The following is a 23,031-nucleotide window of genomic DNA, read 5'->3' as shown; positions in this document are numbered from 1 at the left end:
TAGGGGCTTATAGTTTTGCCTCCCAACGTTTTACCTCAAGGGTAATGTCAACAGTAATAGTTCATGAAAATTCACATCCAATTAGCCATATATACCGGGATCTTTCCAACATATTGTCCTTGCCAAAGGATAAAATGTAAAAAGGAAGGGTGAGGATCACCATGACTCTTTTGCAGTGTAGGAGATAAAAGTAAAAGATAGGCCCTTCGTAGAGGGAAGCAGAGGTTGTCATGCGCTTTTATGGTTGGACGCACAAAATCCTGATGTGAAAGAACATCACTTTATATTGCCACTTGTGATATGGACCTTTATTACGCAGTCCGTCGCTTTTATTACATCCATATCACACAATCATATAAAGCTTATTCCTTCCACACCAATCAATCATACATATTTAGAGAGCAATTTTTATTGCTTACACCGATGACAACTTACTTGATGGATCTTACTCAATCAGTAGGTAGGTATGGTGGACTCTCATGGCAAAACTGGTTTAAGGGTGTTTGGAGGCACAAGTAGTATCTCTACTTGGTGCAGTGAATTTGGCTAGCATGAGGGAGAAAGGCAAGCTCAACATGTTGGAGGATCCAAGACAATATAATTTATCTCAGATGTAAGAAAACATAACCCATTATGTTGTCTTCCTTGTCCAATGTCAACTCTTCAGCATGTCATATTTTAATGAGTGCTCACAATCATAAAAGGTGTCCAAGATAATATATTTATATGTGAAGACCTCTCTTTCTTTATTACTTCATATTAATTGCAACGATGACCAAAACTATGTTTGTCAACTCTCAACAACTTTTATTCAACGTACTCTTTCTATGTGAGCTCATTACTCTTTCTTTTTATTTCTTTGTTTCTTTTGTCACATGATATCTTTGTTTCTTTTTATTTCTTTCTCTTTTCTTTTATTCACTAAGATCATGGCAAAATAATCAAGCCCTTGACTCAACACTAATCTTTATTATATAGCTCACGGACTCGATTACATAGAAGGATAATAAAGCAAAACTCACAACTAGATCATACTAAGTACTTTTATTCTACTAGATCAAGATATTACCAAAAGGATCGAACTAAGAAAAATGGTAAAGATAAAAGTGATGGTGATACGATACCGGGGCACTCCCCCAAGCTTGGTAGTTGCCAAGTGGAGTGCCCATACCTGATACTCAATTCTTCTTTGTTGGAGGAGACAGTGGTGATTTTGTTGATGGTGTAGGCTTGTCGTCCTTCTTCCAAGGCATAGGCTCACCATCATAGAAGGATGACCGAGTCTCCGGGATCCTCAAATCTGCAGCCAAACTCATCCTTTTAAATCTATATTCATACTCATAGTTTTGGTTTTACAGGTCATAGATCTGAGCTTGAAGGTGCTCGATTTTCTCGTGAAGCTCGAAGATGGTCTCCCCGATGTTGTCGGCATCTAGCTTGTGTTTGTTGGTGAACTCTGCGATCATCATGTAGTTGGAGTTGAGTCCACGCTCCACCATGCCCTGACACTTGAAAACTTGTTGCTCCATTGCTTCGAGCCTCGTCTCCACGCTTCCGTTCCCCTTCGGTCCCTCAGCATCACGGATGTGCAGCAACCCATCACGCATCTCAATGGTTTGAGGGTGTCGCTGAACCTCCGCAAGGTAAGGGTTGATGAACTTCTCGAAGAACTTTTCCTTGGGGGCACTTGGAGACGTCATGATAAGCTAGATCTGTCAGAAAAACAGCTCGAAACAAAGACATGATATTTTTGCGTGATATGGGAGTCAAAACCCCCGGGAGATTATATAATGAATTTTTACCGACCAAAATACGTGTCCTGTAAGAAAACGGAGTCCGGAGAGCACACGAGGTGCCCACGAGGTAGGGGGAGCGCCCTCCACCCTTGTGGAGCCCTCATGTCCTTTCCAGACTGCTGCTTATTTTTCTATTTTTCTAAATATTCCAAGATGGAGAATTATTGCCTTAAAAATTGTTTTGGAGTCGGTTTACTTACCGTACCACATACCTATTCCTTTTCGGAGTTTGAAACATTCTGGAAAGTGTCCCTTATGTATTCCTCCAGGGTTACGGTTTCAATAACATTGGTTTCAACATTTATGGGATTACCTGAGATATAATGTTTGATTCTTTCACCACTTACCACCTTTGGATTTGTGCCTTCGAAGTTGTTGATTTTTATGGCACTGGAACGGTAGATCTCTTCGATAACGTAAGGACCTTCCCATTTAGAGAGAAGTTTTCCTGCAAAAAATCTTAAACGAGAGTTGTATAGCAATACATAATCACCTACATTAAACTCACGCTTTTGTATTCTTTTATCATGCCACCTTTTAACTTTTTCTTTAAACAACTTGGCATTTTCGTAGGCTTGGGTTCTCCATTCATCAAGTGAGTTAATATCAAATAACCTCTTCTCACCGGCAAGTTTAAAATCATAATTTAGTTCTTTAATAGCCCAGTAAGCCTTATGTTCTAGTTTGAGAGGTAAGTGACATGCTTTTCCATAGACCATTTTATACGGAGACATACCCATAGGATTTTTATATGCAGTTCTATAGGCCCATAATGCATCATCAAGTTTCTTGGACCAATTCTTTCTGGACCTATTAACAGTCTTTTGCAAAATTAATTTGAGTTCTCTATTACTCAATTCTACTTGACCACTAGACTGAGGGTGATAAGGAGATGCAATTCTATGATTAACATCATATTTAGCAAGCATTTTATGGAAATCACCATGAATAAAATGTGAGCCACCATCAGTCATTAAATATCTAGGGACTCCAAACCTTGGAAAAATAACTTCTTTAAGCATTTTAATAGAAGTGTTATGATCAGCACTACTAGTTGGAATAGCTTCTACCCACTTAGTAACGTAACCAACAGCAACTAAAATATGTGTATAACCATTAGAGGCAGGAAAAGGTCCCATATAGTCAAAGCCCCAAACATCAAATAGTTCAATAACAAGTGAATAATTGATAGGCATTTCTTGACGTCTACTAATATTACCAATTCTTTGACATTCATCACAAGATAAGACAAACTTACAGGCATCCTTGAAGAGTGTAGGCCAATAAAAACCAGATTGCAACACCTTATGTGCAGTTCTATCTCCATCATGGTGTCCTCCATAAGCTTCGGAGTGACACTTGCGTAGGATCTATTCCTGTTCATGCTCAGGTACACAACGTCTAATAACACCATCTACTCCTTCCTTATAAAGATGTGGGTCATCCCAAAAGTAATGCCTCAAATCATAAAAGAACTTTTTCTTTTGCTGGTATGTGAAACTAGGTGGTATAAACTTAGCAACAATGTAATTAGCATAATCAGCATACCATGGAGCAGTATGAGAAGCATTTATGACATTTAATTGCTCATCAGGAAAGCTATCATCAATAGTTAGTGGGTCATCAAGCACATTTTCTAACCTAGACAAGTTGTCTACAACGTGGTTCTCGGCTCCTTTTCTATCAACAATATGTAAATCAAATTCTTGAAGAAAGAGAACCCATCTAATAAGTTTAGGTTTAGCATCTTTCTTTTCCATAAGATATTTAATAGCAGCATGATCAGTGTGAATAGTTACGTTCGAATCAACAATATAAGGTCTAAACTTATCGCAGGCAAATACAACTGCTAAGAATTCTTTTTTAGTAGTAGCATAATTTCTTTGAGCATTGTCTAGAGTTTTACTAGCATATTGAATAACGTTTAGTTTCTTATCAACTCTTTGTCCTAGAACAGCACCCACAGCATAATCACTAGCATCACACATAATTTCAAAGGGTAAATTCCAATCAGGTGGCTGAACAATAGGTGCAGAGATCAATGCTTTCTTAAGTATTTCAAATGCTTCTACACGATCAATACCTCTTTCAGAAACTTTATGCCCCAAGACAATACCTTCATTAACCATAAAGTGACACTTTTCCCAATTCAAGACAAGATTAGTTTCTTCACATCTCTGCAAAACTCGATCAAGGTTGCTCAAGTAATCATCAAAAGAAGATCCATAGACGGAAAAGTCGTCCATGAAAACCTCACAAATCTTTTAACAAAAGTCAGAGAATATATCCGTCATGCATCTTTGAAAGGTAGCGGGCGCATTTCATAAACCAAAAGGCATATGTCTATAAGCAAAAGTACCAAAAGGGCATGTAAAAGTAGTCTTTGATTGATCTTTGGCTGACACAGGTATTTGAGAGACACCAGAATAACCATCTAGAAAGCAAAAATGTGTATGTTTGGACAACTTTTCTAGCATTTGATCGATAAAAGGTAAGGGGTAATGATCTTTTTAGTAGCCTTATTTAATTTGCGGAAATCAATTACCATCCTATAACCAGTAATAATTCTTTGAGGAATCAATCCATATTTGTCATTAGGAACAACAGTAATACCTCCCTTCTTAGGGACACAATGTACAGGGCTTACCCACTGACAATCAGCAATGGGGTAAATTATACCTGCCTCAAGGAGCTTTAGTATCTCCTTTCTTACCACCTCTTTCATTTTAGGATTCAGTCGGCATTGATGATCACGAACTGGTTTAGCATCCTCTTCCAAATTAATTTTATGTTGACATAGAGTGGGACTAATGCCCTTAAGATCGTCAAGAGTATACCCAATAGCAGCACGGTGCTTCTTCAGAGTTTTTAATAATCTCTCTTCTTCATGTTCTGAAAGGTTAGCACTAATAATAATAGGATATGTCTTTTTCTCATCAAGATAAGCATATTTAAGAGTATTCGGTAAAGGTTTAAGCTCAAACACGGGATCACCCTTGGGTGGAGGAGGATCTCCTAGGATTTCAACAGGTAAATTGTGTTTCAGAATAGGTTCTTGTTTAAAGAATACTTCATCTAATTCTCTTCTTTCATTCATAAACATATCATTTTCATGGTCTAGAAAATATTGTTCTAAAGGATCACTAGGAGGTACGGCAATTGAAGCAAGACCAATAATTTCATCTTTACTAGGTAATTCTTCTTCACGGTATTGTCTACTAAATTTAGAAAAATTAAATTCATGATTCATATCATCTAAACCGATAGTAAGAACATCTCTTTTGCAATCTATGGTAGCATTAACAGTATTTAAGAAGGGTCTACCAAATATAATGGGACAGAAGCTATCTTGTGGGGAACCAAGAACAAGAAAATCAGTAGGATATTTAGTTTTCCCACACAATACTTCAACATATCTAACAATTCCCATTGGTGAAATAGTATCTCTATTAGCAAGTTTAATTGTGACATCAATATCTTCTAACTCAACAGGTGCAATGTCATGCATAATTTCTTTGTATAAGTCAATAGGTATTGCACTAGCACTAGCACCCATATCACATAAGCCATGATAACAATGATCTCCTATTTTAACAGAAATAACAGGCATATCTACCACAGGTCTAGGTTTATCTGTATCATGGGGTTTAGCAATTCTAGCAGTTTCATCACAGAAATAAACAACATGCCCGTCTATATTATCAGACAAGAGATCTTTAACAATAGCAATATTAGGTTCAACTTTAACTTGCTCAGGAGGTGTATATGTTTTAATATTGCTTTTACGAACCACAGTTGAAGCTTTAGCATGATCCTTGATCCTAACAGGGAAAGGCGGTTTCTCAACATAAGTAGTAGGAATAATAGGATTATTATAAGTAATAGTATTTTCTTCAACTTTAATAGGTGCAACTACTTTTACTTCTATGGGAGGATGATATTTAAACCACTTCTCCTTGGGGAGATCAACATAAGCAGCAAAAGATTCACAGAAAGAAGCTACTATCTCAGAGTCAAGTCCATATTTAGTGCTAAATTTACGGAAAATATCGGTATCCATAAAAGATTTACCACAATCAAAACTAGGTGTCATACCTGACTCCTCACCATTGTCGAGGTCCCAATCTTCGGAGTTGCGTTTAATTCTTTCCAATAAATCCCATTTAAATTCAATAGTCTTCATCATAAAATAGCCAGCACAAGAAGTATCAAGCATGGTGCGATTGTTACCAAAAAGCCGAGCATAAAATTTTTGAATAATCATTTCTCTTGAGAGCTCATGATTGGGGCATGAATATAAGATTGATTCAAGCCTCCCCCAAGCTTGAGCGATTCTTTCTCCTTCGCGAGGCCAAAAATTATATATATAATTGCGATCATGATGAACAAGATGCATAGGATAAAACTTTTGATGAAATTCCAATTTCAATCATTTGTAATTCCAATACTCCATGTCATCACATAGCCTGTACCATGTCGATGGATCTCCACTCAAAGATAAAGGAAGACCTTCTTCTTAAAAACATCTCCGGGTACTCCTGCAAGCTTAAATAATCCACAAACTTCATCCACATATATTAGATGCTCATCAGTATGTTTTGTTCCATCTCCCAAAAAAGGATTAGCTGGCAGTTTTTCTACCATACCCAAAGGAATTTCAAAGCAAGCATTTTCATTTTTAGTAGGTTCAGTAGGCTGAGGAGCAACTCTTTGCTGTACTGGTCGGGGTGAAGATACCCCGAACAAGCCCCTCAGAGGATTACTTTCCATAGTAACAAGTGACAGTAAATTTGAGCACACCATATAAAATTTTCCTTACCAAATTCCACCTACCAAAGGTGTTTCACTTCCCGGCAATGGCGCCAGAAAAGAGTCTTGATGACCCACAAGTATAGGGGATCTATCGTAGTCCTTTCGATAAGTAAGAGTGTCGAACCCAACGAGGAGCAGAACAAAATGATCAGCGGTTTCCAGCAAGGTATTCTCTGCAATTACTGAAATAAGTGGTAACAAATAGTTTTGTGATAAGATAATTTGGAACGAGCAACAAGTAACAAAAGTAAATAAAGTGCAGCAAGGTGGCCCAATCCTTTTTGTAACAAAGGACAAGCCTGGACAAACTCTTATATGATGTAAAGCGCTCCCGAGGACACATGGAAATATCGTCAACCTAGTTTTCATCACGCTCATATGATTCGCGTTCGGTACTTTGATAATTTGGTATGTGGGTGGACCGGTGCTTGGTTGCTGCCCTTACTTGGACAAACATCCCACTTATGATTAACCTCTATTGCAAGCATCCACAAATATAAAAAAATATTAAGGTAAACCTAACCATGGCAAGAAACATCTGGATCAAAATCAGCCCCTTACGAAGCAACGCATAAACTAGGGTTTAAGCTTCTGTCACTCTAGCAACCCATCATCTACTTATTACTTCCCAATGCCTTCCTCTAGGCCCAAACAATGGTGAAGTGTCATGTAGTCGACGTTCACATAACACCGCTAGAGGAAAGACAACATACATCTCATCAAAATATCGAACGAATACCAAATTCACATGACTACAAATAGCAAGACTTCTCCCATGTCCTCAGGAACAAAAGTAACTACTCATAAAGCATAAACATGTTCATAATCAGAGGGGTATTAATGTGCATATAGAATCTGAACATATGATCTTCCACCAATTAAACCAACTAGCATCAACTACAAGGAGTAATTAACACTACTAGCAACCTACTAGCACCATTCCCGGACTTGGAGACAAGAATTGGATACAAGAGATGAACTAGGGTTTTGAGATGAGATGGTGCTGATGAAGATGCTATTGGAGATTGCCCTCTCCCGATGAGAGGAGCGTTGGTGATGACGATGGCGATGATTTCCTCCTCTAGGAGGGAAGTTTCCCTGGCAGAACATCCCCTGCTAGAACCCTAGATTGGCTCCGCCAAGGTTCCGCCTCGTGGCGGCGGAGTTTCCTTCGAGAAGATGGCTTATGATTTTTCCCAATCGAAATAGTCCATATAGAAAAAGATGGTCACTGGAGGGCCACTAGGGGGCCCACGAGGTAGGGGCGCGCCCCACCCTCGTGGGCACGGTGTGGCCCCCCTGGTGAAGTTCTTGCGCTCAATATTTTTTATATATTTGGAAAACATCATCCATGAAGTTTTAGGACTTTTGGAGCTGTGCAGAATAGGTCTGTAATATTTGCGCATTTTCCAGCCAGAATCCCAGCTGCCAGCATTCTCCCTTTTTATGTAAATCTTGTAAAAATAAGAGAGAATAGGCATAAGTATTGTGACATAATGTGTAATAACAGCCCATAATGCAATAAATATTGATATAAAAGCATGATGCAAAATGGACGTATCATCAGCCTGCCACTATACTGGGTCCCAGCTAACAGGGGGGTATTCATTTTTTTGTGCGTAATAAGGATGCACTTCCTTGCGTGCGAAGATATAGCTGGTGGGTCTGAGCTATCAGCAGCGGTAACATTTTTTCGCGAAATACAGAGACCCTTTCGGTGGGTCCCTGATGTCAGGTGGAGGAATCATTATTTTGTGCGTAATAAGGAGGCATTTCCTTACGTGCGGCCGTGGACCCAGTTGTCGGCCTCTCCACGTACAGTCCACTTCAGATGCATGTCGGTCGTTGACCACGTTGACCAGGCCGCGCCGAGAGCACCAGGGCGGTGGACGACGGCGAGGCCTAGCACTACAAGAAATATGTCAACTTATGACCTTCTCTTAGCGACCCCAGCTGAATTGGTCGTAAATTCACGACCATTTCGCTTGGAAGGGCTCATACCCTGAAATTGCTTACACCAAGTGGTCACAAAGCAGACAAGAGGCGCCAATGACCTTATTTCTACCTGATTACGACCAATATAAATGGTCATGAGGTTGTGAACGTGGATGCATTGGTACTTATTGCTATGACTAGGCGCCACCTCATCAGTTTTGCCTATGTGTCATGTCCATGTGTCAATTTTTGCCCTAGGTTGTGAAGCAACCTATATTTCTGTCATTCCCAAAATTCCCAAAAAAATTGGGCATTCTTTACTATCCAAATGATTGCCTCATGACAATATTCAACTCCATTTGCCTGGTAAATCTTCCTCGGCAAATTTCCAAACTTTTGTTCAACTCGAACTGTTTTGAAGGAAGTACTGGCTAGGCATATATTAATGAGCTAAAAAATTTCCACATCTTCTATATTGACAAATCATTGCTCTCCACAAAATTTAAGCCCCATCTAACAATACATGTGAGTGTGGCTTCAGCATTCATATTTCTGTCCAGTGTGGTACGTTGCAAAGCAAGTGACACCTAGCCTCCTGCATTTGAGCTGCAAATTTTCCAAGATAGTGTCCTTAGTAACCGATCATCCTCAGCCAAAACTCACGCCCATTAGCCATGTACATTTTCCGTACCGCTAATCAAACACTTGGCTGCTAATTCATGTTTGAGCATCGATCGGTCTCCTCATGAGAATTTTATGTTGGAATTTTCTTCCTAGCACCTACCTGGGGAATGCCCATCCCAGTAGACATGCCTAGGTCGCCCAGAACACATGGCAATGCCACGGTCACGCGGTGACCACGCGGCGGGCAAGCGAGTCTACGCGCTCTAGAGTTGGAACCCTCGGCCACCGCCCAAACCTCGACGTATCACCACCAAACCATGTATTTATGCTTAAATAGATACTTATGTACCTAGAAATAATTTTTGGAAAAAATAAAGAGCAAACTATAAGGTAGTCGCAGTTCAAAATTGACGCGCTTCCTACTAAATCGGCGGAAATTTGTCTTTTTCACGAGAGGTGGATCAAAACTTTTTACACCCAACCATTTTGTCAATTGTGCATTAAATATATTCTAGTATTTTAGAAAATTGATTTGGTCCAATTTTGCAACAAATATATGGTAGGTCCTTCACAAAAAAACTCATTTTAGGCACTCGGAAAATGGAAAATGAATTTTCCTTGCAAAGAAAATGAAAACTCCCTTAGGAAACATTGTTTGGAATTCCAAGATGCACCCTTGTGCACAATATGAGATCATTTGAACAAACTATGCCATGAATGTGGCCATAAGATTGATCATTTGGCTTGAAAGAATTGATCTCCACACATGATAGCTCATTTCTAAGAACACCTTTTGAAAATAATTGTCGTATTACAAGTTTATTATTTTTTCTTGAAAATTGGTCACATATAATGACACAATGCGAAGGTTTCCCAATTTTTTGATTTTTTTGAAATTTTTATGCCCGTTTCAAAATGCGGTCAAAACGGCGGGCTTGACCGTTCCTAGCAAGTTGTTGAATCTTGGAATTTTTTTGGTGTTTCTCTGATTAAATAGATACTTTTGTACCTAGAAATTATTTTTTGAAAAAAATAAATAGCAAACCATGAGGTAGCCGCAGTTCAAATTTGACCCGCTTCTAGCTGAATCGGCGGAAATTTGTCTTTTTCATCACAGGTGGATCAAAACTTTTGACACCAAACCATTTGGTCAATTGTGCATTAAATATGACCCAGTATTTTATAAAAATTATTCGGTACAATTTTGCAATAATTATTTGGTAGGTCCTTCACAAAAAAAACCTCATTTGGTGCACTCAAAAAATGGAAAATGATTTTTTCGTCCAAAGAAAATGAAAACTTCCATAGGCAACATTGTTTGCCATTCCAATATGCACCCTTCTGCACAATATGAGATCATTTGAACAAACTATGCCATGAATGTGGCCATAAGATTGATCACTTGGCTTGAAAGTCATTGATCTCCACACGTGATAGCTCGTTTCTGAGAACACTTTTTTAAAATAATTGACGTATTACAAGTTTGTTATTTTTCCTGGGAACTTGGCCACATATAATGACACAATGCGAAGGTTTCCCAATTTTTTGATTTTTATTTGAATTTTTTATGCCCGTTTCAAAATGCGGTCAAAACGGCGGGAATGACCGTTCCTAGCTAGTGGTTGAATCTTGAAATCTTTTTGGCGTTTCTCTGATTAAATAGATACTTATGTACCTAGAAATGATTTTTGGAAAAAATAAATAGCAAACTACAAGGCAGCTATAGTTCAAATTTGACCCGTTTCCAGCTGAATCGGCGGAAATTTGTCTTTTTCACGAGAGGTGGATCAAAACTTTTTACACCCAAACATTTTGTCAATTGTGCATTAAATATGTCCTAGTATTTTAGAAAATTGATTTGGTCCAATTTTGCAACAATATTTGGCAGGTCCTTCACAAAAAAACCTCCTTTTGGGCACTCGAAAAATGGAAAATGGTTTTTTCGTCCAAAGAAAATGAAAACTTCCTTAGGCAACATTGTTTGCCATTCCAATATGCACCCTTGTGCACAATATGAGATCATTTGAACAACCAATGCCATGAATGTGGCGAGAAGATTGATCATTTGGCTTGAAAGCCATGAATCTTCACGCCTGATAGCTCATTTCTGAAAACACTTTTTTAAACGATTTTTCGTATTACAGGTTTATTGTTTTTCCTGGAAACTTGGTCACATATCATGACACAATGCGAAGGTTTTCCAATTTTTAGAATTTTTTTGAATTTTTTATGCGCGTTTCAAAATGCGGTCAAAACAGCGGGAATGACATGTTCCTAGCTAGTGGTTGAATCTTGGAAAACTTTTGATGTTTCTCTGGTTAAATAGATAGTTATGTACCTAGAAATGATTTTTGAAAAAAATAAAGAGGAAACTATGAGGCAGCTACAGTTCAAATTTGACCCACTTCCTGCTGAATCGGCAGAAATTTGTCTTTTTCACCAAAGGTGGATCAAGGATTTTGACACCGAACCATTGTGTCAATTGTGCATTAAACATGGCCTACTATTTTATAAAATTGATTTGGTCCATTTTTATAAAATTTATTTGGTTGTTCCTTTACAAAAAAACCTCATTTCGGGCACTCCAAAAATGGAAATGAATTTTCCGTGAAAAGAAAATGAAAATTCCCTTAGGCAACATTGTTTGCCATTCCAAGATGCACCCTTATGCACAATATGAGATCATTTTAACAAACTATGTCATGAATGTGGCCATAAGATTGATCATTTGGCTTGATAGACATTGATCTCCACACATGATAGCTCGTTTCTGGGAACACTTTTTTAAAATAATTGTCGTATTACAAGTTTGTTATTTTTACTGGAAGCTTGGTCATATATAATGACACAATGCGAAGGTTTTCGAATTTTTTGATTTTTTTTGAAATTTTTATGCCCGTCTCAAAATGGGGTCAAAACAGCGGGCATGACCGTTCCTACATAGTGGTTGAATCTTGGATATTTTTGCGTTTCTATAATTAAATAGATACTTATTTTTTTGCGTTTAGGGTCTTGGATTTGGAAAAAATAAAGAGCAAACTATGAGCAGCTACAGTACAAATTTATCCGCTTTCTGCTGAATCAACTTTGTCTTTTTCATGAGAGGTGCATCGAAACTTTTGACACCTAACTATTTGGTCAATTGTGCATTATATATGGCCAAGTATTTTAGAAAATTGATTTGGTACAATTTTGCAACAAATATATGGTAAGTCCTTTAAAAAAAACTTATTTTGGGCACTCCAAAAATTGAAAATTGTTTTTTCATGCAAAAGAAATAAAAACTCCCTTTGTCAATGTTGTTTGCCAATCTAAGATGTAAACTTGTGCAAAATATGACATCATTTGAACAAATATTTGATAGATCTTTCACAAAAAAACTCATTTTTAGCATTGAAAAATGAAATGAAAAATTTGTATGTAATCAATCATGACCAATTTATATGGTCAAAAAATCTCCAAATTATTTAGCGCACTCTAATTGATCCATAGAAATATCACGCGGATCATGCATCAACCACCGTCGGATGCTTCAGGATCCAACGGCAGCCCTCACCCCCTCACCCAACCTCCCAAACCCTAACCGGCTAACCCACAGCCGCACTCCTCCCTCGGCTCCTCGCCGCCGCCACCTCCTCCCCGTCCTGCAGCGGCGCCCATCGCGTCACCTGCTGGCCGCCCTCGGGGGTGGCTGCGTCCGCGGCGACGACGGCGGCCTCGTCGTCCCCGGAGGCCGCGGTCGGTTGTCTCCCCATCCGCCTCTCTTCCCACAGACGAGACAGACAAGCGCGGACAGAGCCAAGGAACCATAGGCTCCTTCCTGTCATCCTTGTGGACCCCTCCCCCGCTCCCCGGCGACGACCCCGACTCCGCCGTCGTCGCCGTCCACTCCAAGCTCGCCTGGGACAAGCACTGGGAGGAACACCGGAACGCGTCCAAGCTGGTCCGTCCCGTTCCTCCTCTTCCTTACGAGTAATCAATCCCCTGCCTGCAGCGTGCTCCTCCGGATCTGACGGACCTTGCTAATCTGCTGCGCTTGCCCCGGCAGATGGTCATCGACTTCTCCGCCTCCTGGTACGGGCCCTGCCGCTTCATCGAGCCCGCCTTCAAGGAGATGGCCTCCCGCTTCGCCGACGCCCTCTTCGTCAAGATCGACGTCGATGATCTCGCGGTACCCACCTACCCTACCTACCGCCTCCTTCCTGCTTCCTCTTGCTCCTGCTTGCTCGGATTCCGCGCTCGTCTACTAGTAACGCCACCGAATTGTTAATCTGGCCTGGGTCCTCGTGGAATCTGGAAGGGGAAAGCCTCTGGTTTAGTCTCGTCCCGTCTTGGAGAAAACAGGTAGATCACGCCTTTTGGCTCGGCGAATTAGATCCCAGTTTCGCCCAATCATCCAACAAAGAAAATATATCCCTGTTCCACCGTTTATTTGGGAGGAATCGTCACTAGTGCTTAACTCCGGTAGATTTGGATGCATTGTGTGCTTAGCCGGATGACTGATTGTATTGAATCTGTGAGCTGCTTGGGCATAGAAATCAGATGCATTGAATCGAAATTGACAGAGGTAGGACTAGATTGTGCATACGGGATCTCACTTGATGCCAATTATTGAGAATCACCTACAGAGATAAGAATTTGCACGTGGCATCTTCTAAAATAACCTGCACACTGCACCACAACTACTGTAACTTAGTGAGTATATATACAATAATATATAGGATTCATCTGCAGCAATAACAATTTCCACACAACATTCTGTAGATACAAATCTTCAAACAACATTTGCTATCGTTACTTGAGAGTAAAAGATGGCACTGTATCCTAAATTCAGTTCGTTTATCACCCCTTCTAAGTATATGCTGTTACCTACTTAGCTCTAAAATAGAATCATCCCCCGTTTCAACTATTTTATTCTAGGAACCTCCCTTATGAATCATGCACAGTGCCTGTTACTATGGCAATGGATTTTATCTATGTGAGATTAGAATTTGAGTGCCATCATTCATCTCTTGGTATCTTGTTCTCTGTGATAACTGTTCATTGTTGAGTGCTATATATATACTCTAGTTGTCATGCAGTGCTTGTTCCATATTTTGTTGATGCACCGATAGCTGTTCAGAACTGCAGTAGTGTAGTTAATTTTTTGAATGATTTGGTGTGCATGGAACACTGATTTTTCTTTAATACACTGTCCAAGTCATAATTTTTCTCAACTGGTGCATGTATATATATTTGGGTGCTAGTCAATTAGAGAATGTTTGTGATACCATGTCTGTACTATGTGCCAGTGTAGCTGTACTGATACTTTGGGTTTCATCCATGCAGCAGAGGACAAGGGCTTCATGGCCAACCAAGGCGCATGGTGCTCGCAAGCGACGAATGGAGGTTGTTCGACATAGGCACGGAGGAGGAGGAGGAGGGGCACGGACGGAGGAGGACAGAGCACCTCTCTTCTTCTAGGTTCTTCTCCATACCTTCACTTCTTGTATGTGCCTGTGTTGCAGCTCACCCGTGGTCCTGTTTGTCCTGCAGGTTAGTGAGTAGCATTAGGAGGAGGAGCTCAAGCACGACCACCAAGAGGCACCATCGCAGCAGCAGGTAGCACGTCCATCTCCACCTCCCTCTCTCTCTGCTCCCAATCCTTTTTATTAGAATATATTTAGTACATTCTGTCAACTTGTGTGTCAGTAAGAACGAAAACTAATTATCTAAGGTCCTGTTATTAGTACCTATATATGACATTGCTACTTGATTGCCTAGCGCCCCTGTTCATGGTGGGCTAAATTTGTATTTGCTCCTGCTGCTGCCTTTTGATGATCATGTGTGTGATGCATTTTGATGATCTCCTTGTACCAGATAAGTCCGTCGATGAAGCGGCAGCGTCTCCTCTAGAGGGTGATGGTGGCGGCGGGGCCGGCGCCTGTGTGCGGCTTCGACTACAATCTCCTCTCCAGTGAGTCCATCTCCTACCTCTAGCTCCATCTCTGAGCCGCTGTAATACCATGCTCTGTTTCATGCCATGGCTTATTTAGTCTCTGCTTGTTGTGCCTTGTGTATTGGAGCCTAATTAGCTTCTCTTAGGGGATAATCTACTGGTTATACCAAGATTTTACATGAAATTTTGTTCTGCTTATTCTGCTAAGGTTGTTTGCAATGGTTATACATATGTTACACAATTTTTGCTGCTGGCTAATCAGCTTTAGAGATGGTAACATGGTGCTGCACTCTCAGGATCATCTTATGACACAGAATCAATTTTTGGTGTGCTCAAATTTTTAATCTATTATATAATTAAAATAAGAGTCAAACAAGCCTTTACGTTCATCCACATATAGTAAATTATCTTGACCATCAAATTTTGATATTAACGGCGGAGATTTAATGATCTAAGCGTTACCTAAAAAAATATTGGCACGTACAAACGTTTTAACCTGTAACGTAGGCTTATTTTCTTAGGGACATAATAGGAATAGTTATAAAAGAATAGGCACGTCTCTACACCTCAAAAGAAAAAAAAAGAATAGGCACGTCTCATGTATGCTTGGGAAACCTATAGCCTGTAAAGACCTCTCTTTTTTCAAAAGAAACCCAATCAATCACGTACGTGTGACACGACATGACATGTAGAAATAGATCATGTGGGAATATATTAACGAAACTGGCAGAGTTTCCAAAAAACAGGAAACGACAAACAGCTACAAGTCACGGCTGCTTATCCCATCACGTAGCACTAAGAAAATCAATCGCGTGCTTGCCGGAAGGAAACTACGGACTATATGGTTGGATCCTTTAACAAAACGGAGTCACAACTATACTTGATTTTTTTTCCGAATAACTGTACCGTGACTAGTTTACCAATTATTGTTTGACGCGGTTTCTACAAGACAAATTGATCAAAGCCGTCAGTTCACTGTGAAGTCTGCCTATCATCTTCGTATGAGCATGAAAGGGTTGAAATCCAGATAGCCGGGATCTTCAACTACAGCGGTGCAGCACAAAGGTTGGCTGGCGCTTTGGCCACTAACTGGAGACTCATGAAGAACGGACTTGTGGCTGGTACTGAACTGCATACACGACGGATCAAGCCGGCTGTTTTTTGTATCACATGTGTTTGAGAAGAAACCAATCAACACAGGTCCTGGGCCTGCCCACATTCTGCCATGTTCTGGAAGCTGCTCTGCGAGGAGAAGGGAGCTTCGGTGGTGCTTCCGCTGCCAATGGAGGTCACCCAACATGAAATATCAACATGGATGCAGAGTTGGTTCGCTGCCGCAAGCCACACTGAGAGAGTTCATGATCCAGGGACTAATATGGGTTGTGGTTAGCAAAGAATGAGGCGAGAGATGGCAAGAAAATTGCAGATCCCTGGGCAGTGGCAGAAAGCGTTTGTGATCATGTACGGGAGTGGCTCTCGGGGCATACAAAACAAAAAACGATCAAGACGCCGAAATCGGTCAAGCATTGGAAGCAGCCTGACCAAGGATGGATTAAAGTTAATGCAGATGGTGCTGTGTCGAAAGTGCAAGACAAAGGGGGAGGTGGAGTGATCCTACGAGACCATGAAGGTGCTTATAGAGGAGGAGCTGCAACGTTCTTCCCCAGTGCTATTGACCCTCAAGTTGCTGAAGTGTTGGCTGCGAGGAGGGGGGTTAAACTAGCGACAGAGAGGAGTACAGAAAATTCATCTGGAACTAGCCAGCAAAAGCGTTGTCTCAGCATTGGGACCTTTTATAGAAGAAATCAAAGACATGCTTAGATCTACACAAGAGTACAAGGTCACCGGGGCTCGGCGTACAGTGTTCGCACACGAACAGCGAACACGAACACGTCACCGTGTACCTCCAACGCCGAGGGTAATGCACCGCAGCTCACGTCGAAAGAGACCCGGACGGAAGCGCGGTACGCAGGCAATCCGGCGGGCGCTTTTGAAGACCCGAAACCCCGCACGTCCAGGAGGGACCCCGTCTGGACGTGCGGTGGCTATGGGCTGCCCTAGGTCGACCTGATCGCCCCTAGGGCCTCGAGGTTCGCCGCCCTGCAAAGAAGAACAGACGAAGAACGAGGAAGAAGAAGAACTAGGGTTAAGGAGAAAAGATAAAATATAAAAGGTGGTAGATGAATTGATCGATTGTGTGTTGTTCAATCGGTCGTCACCTCTCATCTATTTATAAGGCGGCTGTACTTTCCGTACAAGAAAAAGACTAAAAATTCCGTCCAAAACATCAAAAACCCTAACCTAACTCGGACATGAATATTTGGCAATTTCCGGATCAATCTCGGTCTCACCGATTGGTTTGCTTCGGTCCCACCGAGTGAACGTGGCCAACTCTCTGTTACTTTGTCTAATTTCTGGATCAATCTCGGTCTTACCGATTGGGTTGCTTCGGTCCTACCGAGTCAACATTACCAACTCTCTGGTAAATTTTCGGACCAACTCGGTCTCACCGATCAAATAAACTCGGTCGGTCCGAAATGACTCTGCAGCTTCTGTTTCTGACCTTGTTTTGCCTCCACAGGTTGCATACGACCTCGGATTAAGACGATATTATATCAAAATCCACCGTTTCGACGAGACGCACAACTTTCATGTTGAAACGTTTTCCATCAGAGGTCGTCTTTATTGAGTTTAATGCCATTATTTAATTTGGTGTCAACATGAGCATCGCCGAACTTGTCATAACTATTACATCCGAGCTCCTCTATATACCATCTTCATATCCATCTCGATCTTCTTAAAGAGAGCCATCTAGAGTGACCTCCCATCTTGAGTTTGAATTAGTCTTTATATAGCCTAAGCTAATTTTATGACTATGCCACTTTTGAGCGTCAACATACAGCTAATCTAGCTGCTCATGTTTTAGTTAAAGTGGGGGTTAGCAATGATTTAGAGATGGTTTGGTCTAATGTGCCACCCGGCTGCATTTTACATATTGTAACGAACGACATTCCCAACATTGTTTAAGTAATAAAGTTGCGAGTACCCCTCAAAACAAAATTGATCCAAGCGGTAGTCAACACAAATTGGAATATTTGTTATGCATCACAAATTTTGATACACATGCAATACATCCAATAAATAAGAAAAATCCTATGGACTGTTACATCCAAAAATCGCTAAATCTGGGACGACTTTTTTATGAAAAATAGTTGATATATCTTTTTTTACAATAAAATAAATCTATCATTGGCATGTACAAATTGAGTGCAACATGGCACGTCCAAAATCAGATCAGGAAATATGGGTCGAGATGTAATAGATTTTTGCATACAAGGTAGTATTATTATATTGCCATATATTGATCTACAAAAAGTATATTGCCGTATTGATCTGTCACGCGTTCGTCATGTGTAATCACGATCACGTGCAAGATGTGAACACAAGAAGCCACAATTGCCGATTAAAATTCTGACAGGATACATACTCAGAAATTTTTTGTACCCGTACTAGATATGCATCCCAGCGCCCGACGGAAGGATACAGTCAATATTTTCCAAAATTCAAACCAAACTATTGTATTCACACGATGAAATACTTTTAGTCCGATTCTACCGCCCAACCAACAAGAAGCCTATAGAAAACGCTAGCGGAGAATATGCAATGGCCCGAAGTGATGAAAAAACGTTGGGGACATTCAGGGAGCACACATATGACAACGTGCAGCTACAAGGTAATCAGGGCCTTAAGCTAGAATACTCAGCGAGTCATTTGAAAATGTGCTTTAAAAGATTCAATATCTCAAAGAACAAGTTGAGACTGAACTATTCTAAAGCCATTCGGTTATACAGCGGCAAGAAAACATGAGACATCATGCTGACATAAGCAAGTTAATTTTGAATAGGACTATTTTTTTCCGGGGTAAATCAGACTAACTTGGTGTTGTACTAAAATGAAAAATGTTATTTCTCAATGGATGTCGAATTTGGAGGACGCAAATTTATTTTAAATATAGAACTAAAATTAGCAGTAAAAAGTCAGATTCTATTAACATATAAGTATTTTATGAAAATCTTTATAGCTAAATATGTAAATATAAGTGACCCGCAAAAAAATATATGTAAATATAAGCATCTTATTATGTCCATGTAGGAGAAAATTATTGTTTGTATATGAAATTTAGTATAGAGAACAAAACGGATGCAACATATTTCTTTTCTGAAAATATTTCTAGATAGTCCTTAATTAGCTCATATTTGCGGCATAATCTATATAAAAATAAAATTGATTTTATATAATGAAATCATATTTTATATAGGAAAGTACAAATAAGAATTATCAATTCGGCTTTGTACAAACTTTATATGAAATACTTCAACAACTAAGTTTGGAATATGATTTATAGAAAAATTCTTATTGGGTGTATAGACACAACTATTTATGTATTTGTTAGATAAGGAACAATAATTTATTTTCTTATGGACATTATGCATTGTCTATTAATAACTAAAATATGCAACATTTTTACAAGAAATAATGTTATTTATATATTGAATTTAACCTACAAAGGGGAAACTTGGAATTAATAGGCAATTTATTTCATTGTTGTAACATGCAAGTAGTGACTGAGAAAAATTGCCGATGTAACTTATCTCAAATGTATCAATATGCCTGCCAACACAAAACTAAGAAATGTATGTCATAGATGTCGATATCAACCATTTCCGCACTGTGAAGATTAGAGAAAGTTGACATCATAGCGTGAAGGTGAGAGGAAACATTCATATCGCCGGGCAGAGTCAACTCCATATATACAAAGTCGACATTTTGATTTGTAATATCAATTTCAGTAGTATAAGATTAATGTTCTCATTCCAGAACAATTAGTACGGAGCAATGGAGGAAAATTGTCAACATACATGCTCATATATGTCAACATGCATTGTTGACGCAGTTATATGGACAAAAAAAGGTGTATAGGATTGTCCAAACCGAGTTGAAATTAAAACATATATAATAATATGTAGGTAAATCTAGCCGCGCAAATGCGCGGGTCACTCCGCTAGTTTTAGTGATAAGGAAAGATCCCACTGATTTATCCACCTTTTGCTATGAGCAACTAATTTGCTTTTTACTAGCTGCTTTATTTGCTTGCTTGGTTGATCACTAGCATGAGCTTGGTTGGCCTGAACTTCAATGTTTTATTTGCTTGCTTCTCAGTCTCTCCCTCCCTGCAGGTGCCACCGGACGCAAGGGTGGAGCCTATGCCTCCTTGCTGAAGCTTCTCGCTCTACACCAGTTTATGGTGCTGCGGATGTGGTTAAGATGGCGTTCTACACTATGCTTCTTATGTTGCATGTGAATGGGGGTGAGTAGATAGAACTGGAGTGTTCTCATAGGAATGCAAGTTGTTGCATCTGGAGCACATGAGATGTGCTAATACGAGTTGGAACAATATGATGTAGTAGTAAGTTAAGGCAAATTATGTAGATGATGTATTCCTATGTAATTAAATGATGTATTCTCTATGTACATGCTGCTTTAAATGACATGAAGATTATGGAAATTGTGTACATGCTACTTCATATGGAAAATAGTACTGGGCCTCAATTGGCCGTGGCCCAAACAAAGTTGGACTGGAGCTATTTATTTAATGGAAAAAACACACTAGAGAAGGGCCAAAATAATAAGAAGTTGAATATTAAAAGACCACGACCTAGAATATAAAAGGGCCGAATTGTGAATATAAAAAGGTTGCAATGTTGGGCTTGGTCCATGAAGCTGACAAAAAATTCATAGGGTAAATGGGCTAAATTAATGGGCTCGGCCCATATAAACACCGAATTGGACTGGGCTGATTCTTGTGCCACATCAGCTTACCACGCTGGATGCCTACGTGGTCTGGGGAGGCTGCTAGTGACCAAAAATTTGGTCGTGGAACCAACGACCTTTTACAGAAGGTCGCTAATTTCAGTTTACGACCGCCAACTTTTGACCTTCTGTTTTTGGTCAAAAAAAGGTTGCAAATGAAAAACTATGACCTCTCAGCGGCCAATAGTGAGGGTCACAAGTTGACATATTTCTTGTAGTGTAGGAAGGGAACAACACGGAGGCAGGGAAGACTCGGCAGTTGTTTCCCACGCGGAGGGGAGTAGGACTCTACGAGGGTTAACTGGTTCGACTGCCGTCGCCGGAGAATAACAGCAGGTGTGGGTGAGTAGAGGGATGGCTAGGCCAGCGATGGGAGTACGGTGAGCGGTGAGGCCTGCGCGGCAGCAGAGCTGGCCGCGGGGAGGAGGGAGCACGCAGTCCCGCCGGCGCTTGTTTGAGCGGCTGGAGCAGGAAGAGCAGAGATTGAAGAAGCACGACGGCCGTTGGATGGTCATCCAACAGTCACTGCTTGTACGCCAACCTTTTTTTAAGGAAAGCCTCAAATCTGTGGAAAACAGCATACAACCTATCTGCCATTATTTCTAATAATTTACAGCCCATTTGCTAATTATTAAGGTTTTTTGGAGCCAATATTATTTTTGTTAGCATTACAGTCCATATTGTGGCCACGGTTAAAAAATTATACGAAATTTTGCATATTTCGGTGCGGTCCGAACTATTTTAATCCCGAAATTTCGACTCACATTCAAACTGATTTTAAAAATAAATGTATATCAATATAAAATCCAACAAATTCTCCATGCATAAAAATTAATGTAATTTAAAATCTCGAAATGAAAAAAAAGATATTTGAAACTAATTGCAGTTTGATTTGTTTTAAAAATGTACAGCCCATTTCTCATTACTGACGGGCCATTTTCTCGGCCAGCCGAATGGAAGCTCTCCTCGTCTTGAAAGATTTGCAGCCCAACAGGCCTCACAAAGCGACTTACTTGGAAAATCACAAAAAACTGGGCTGTGGCCGTGGACCCACCTGTCAGCCACTCCACGTACAGTACTCTTCCGATGAAATGTCGTTGACAAAGTTGACCACGCCGCGCCGAGAGCACCAAGGCGGTGGATGACGTAGAGGCCCAGGAAGGGGACGACGCGGAGCCGGGGAAGACGCGGCAGTGGATGCCCACGCGGAGAGGAGTATGAGGGTTCACTGGTTCGGCTGCTATGTGAGGTTGCCGTCGCCGCAGGGCCTGGTTAGCGGTGGGAGTAGTATGGGCAATGAAGCCTCAACGGCAACACAACCGGCCACTGGAGGCAGGAGCAAGCGGTCTCCCCGGCGCTGGTTTGGGCGGCTGGTGCAAGAAGAGCAGCGATTGAAGAAGCAGCAGGACCGTTTGATTCAAATCCAACGGTTACTGCTGCTAGAATCGTTTATTAACTAAGTTGACAAGCCCTGCATACGCGTCAACTTAGTAGGCTCACAGGTCAGCCTCCCAACCGGTGCGCCCCAGATGTTAGTGGGAGGAATATATTTTTTCACGTAATAAGGAGGCCGTTGATTGCGTGCGGCCAGGCCAGCGGAGGGAGTAGGGTGGGCCGGGGAAGCCTGCGCGGCATCACAGCGGGCCACAAGAGGAGGGAGCAGACAGTCCCGCCAGTGCTAGTTTAGGCGGCTGGAGCAGGAAGATCAGAGATTGAAGAAGCACGTCGGCCGTTGGATGGACATCCAACAGTCACTGCTGCTAGAATCATGTGTTCACTGACAAAGCCTTGCGTAAACAAGTCAGCCTCGAAATCTGTGGCGTGTACAGACCATTTGCTATTATTTTTATAATTTTTACTCATTTTCTAATTCATATGGAATTTATTGCAGCCCGTTTTTCATTTTTAGAATTGCTGGCCATTTTCTGGTCAGTACTAGGGTCAAAAATTTAACTAAGTATGTGGGAAATTTTGAAAATTCGCAAATTTTTGCTGGGAAACGAAATATTCTTAATCCAAAACTTAATAGTCATACTAAAACAATACGTATAAGAT

The 23,031-nt window shown here is 40.6% G+C and overlaps 1 protein-coding gene across 1 annotated transcript; it reads left to right on the top strand.

The window, feature by feature from the left end:
• Positions 1-12,750: 12,750 nt before the first annotated feature.
• LOC123149278 (uncharacterized) lies at positions 12,751-20,671 on the top strand (the record flags this gene model as incomplete). Its single annotated transcript, XM_044568910.1, has 6 exons — positions 12,751-13,110; positions 13,216-13,338; positions 14,496-14,630; positions 14,703-14,768; positions 15,027-15,123; positions 20,343-20,671. Coding segments are annotated over 3 exons (618 nt in total), but the record flags the coding sequence as incomplete, so codon positions are not given.
• Between the last annotated feature and the right edge of the window lie 2,360 nt (positions 20,672-23,031).

This window comes from Triticum aestivum, chromosome 7A (assembly GCF_018294505.1).
Source record: "Triticum aestivum cultivar Chinese Spring chromosome 7A, IWGSC CS RefSeq v2.1, whole genome shotgun sequence".
Lineage (NCBI taxonomy): Eukaryota > Viridiplantae > Streptophyta > Magnoliopsida > Poales > Poaceae > Triticum > Triticum aestivum.
The sequence above is the reverse complement of the archived record's forward strand: the minus strand, read 5'-3'. Positions and strand labels throughout refer to the sequence as shown.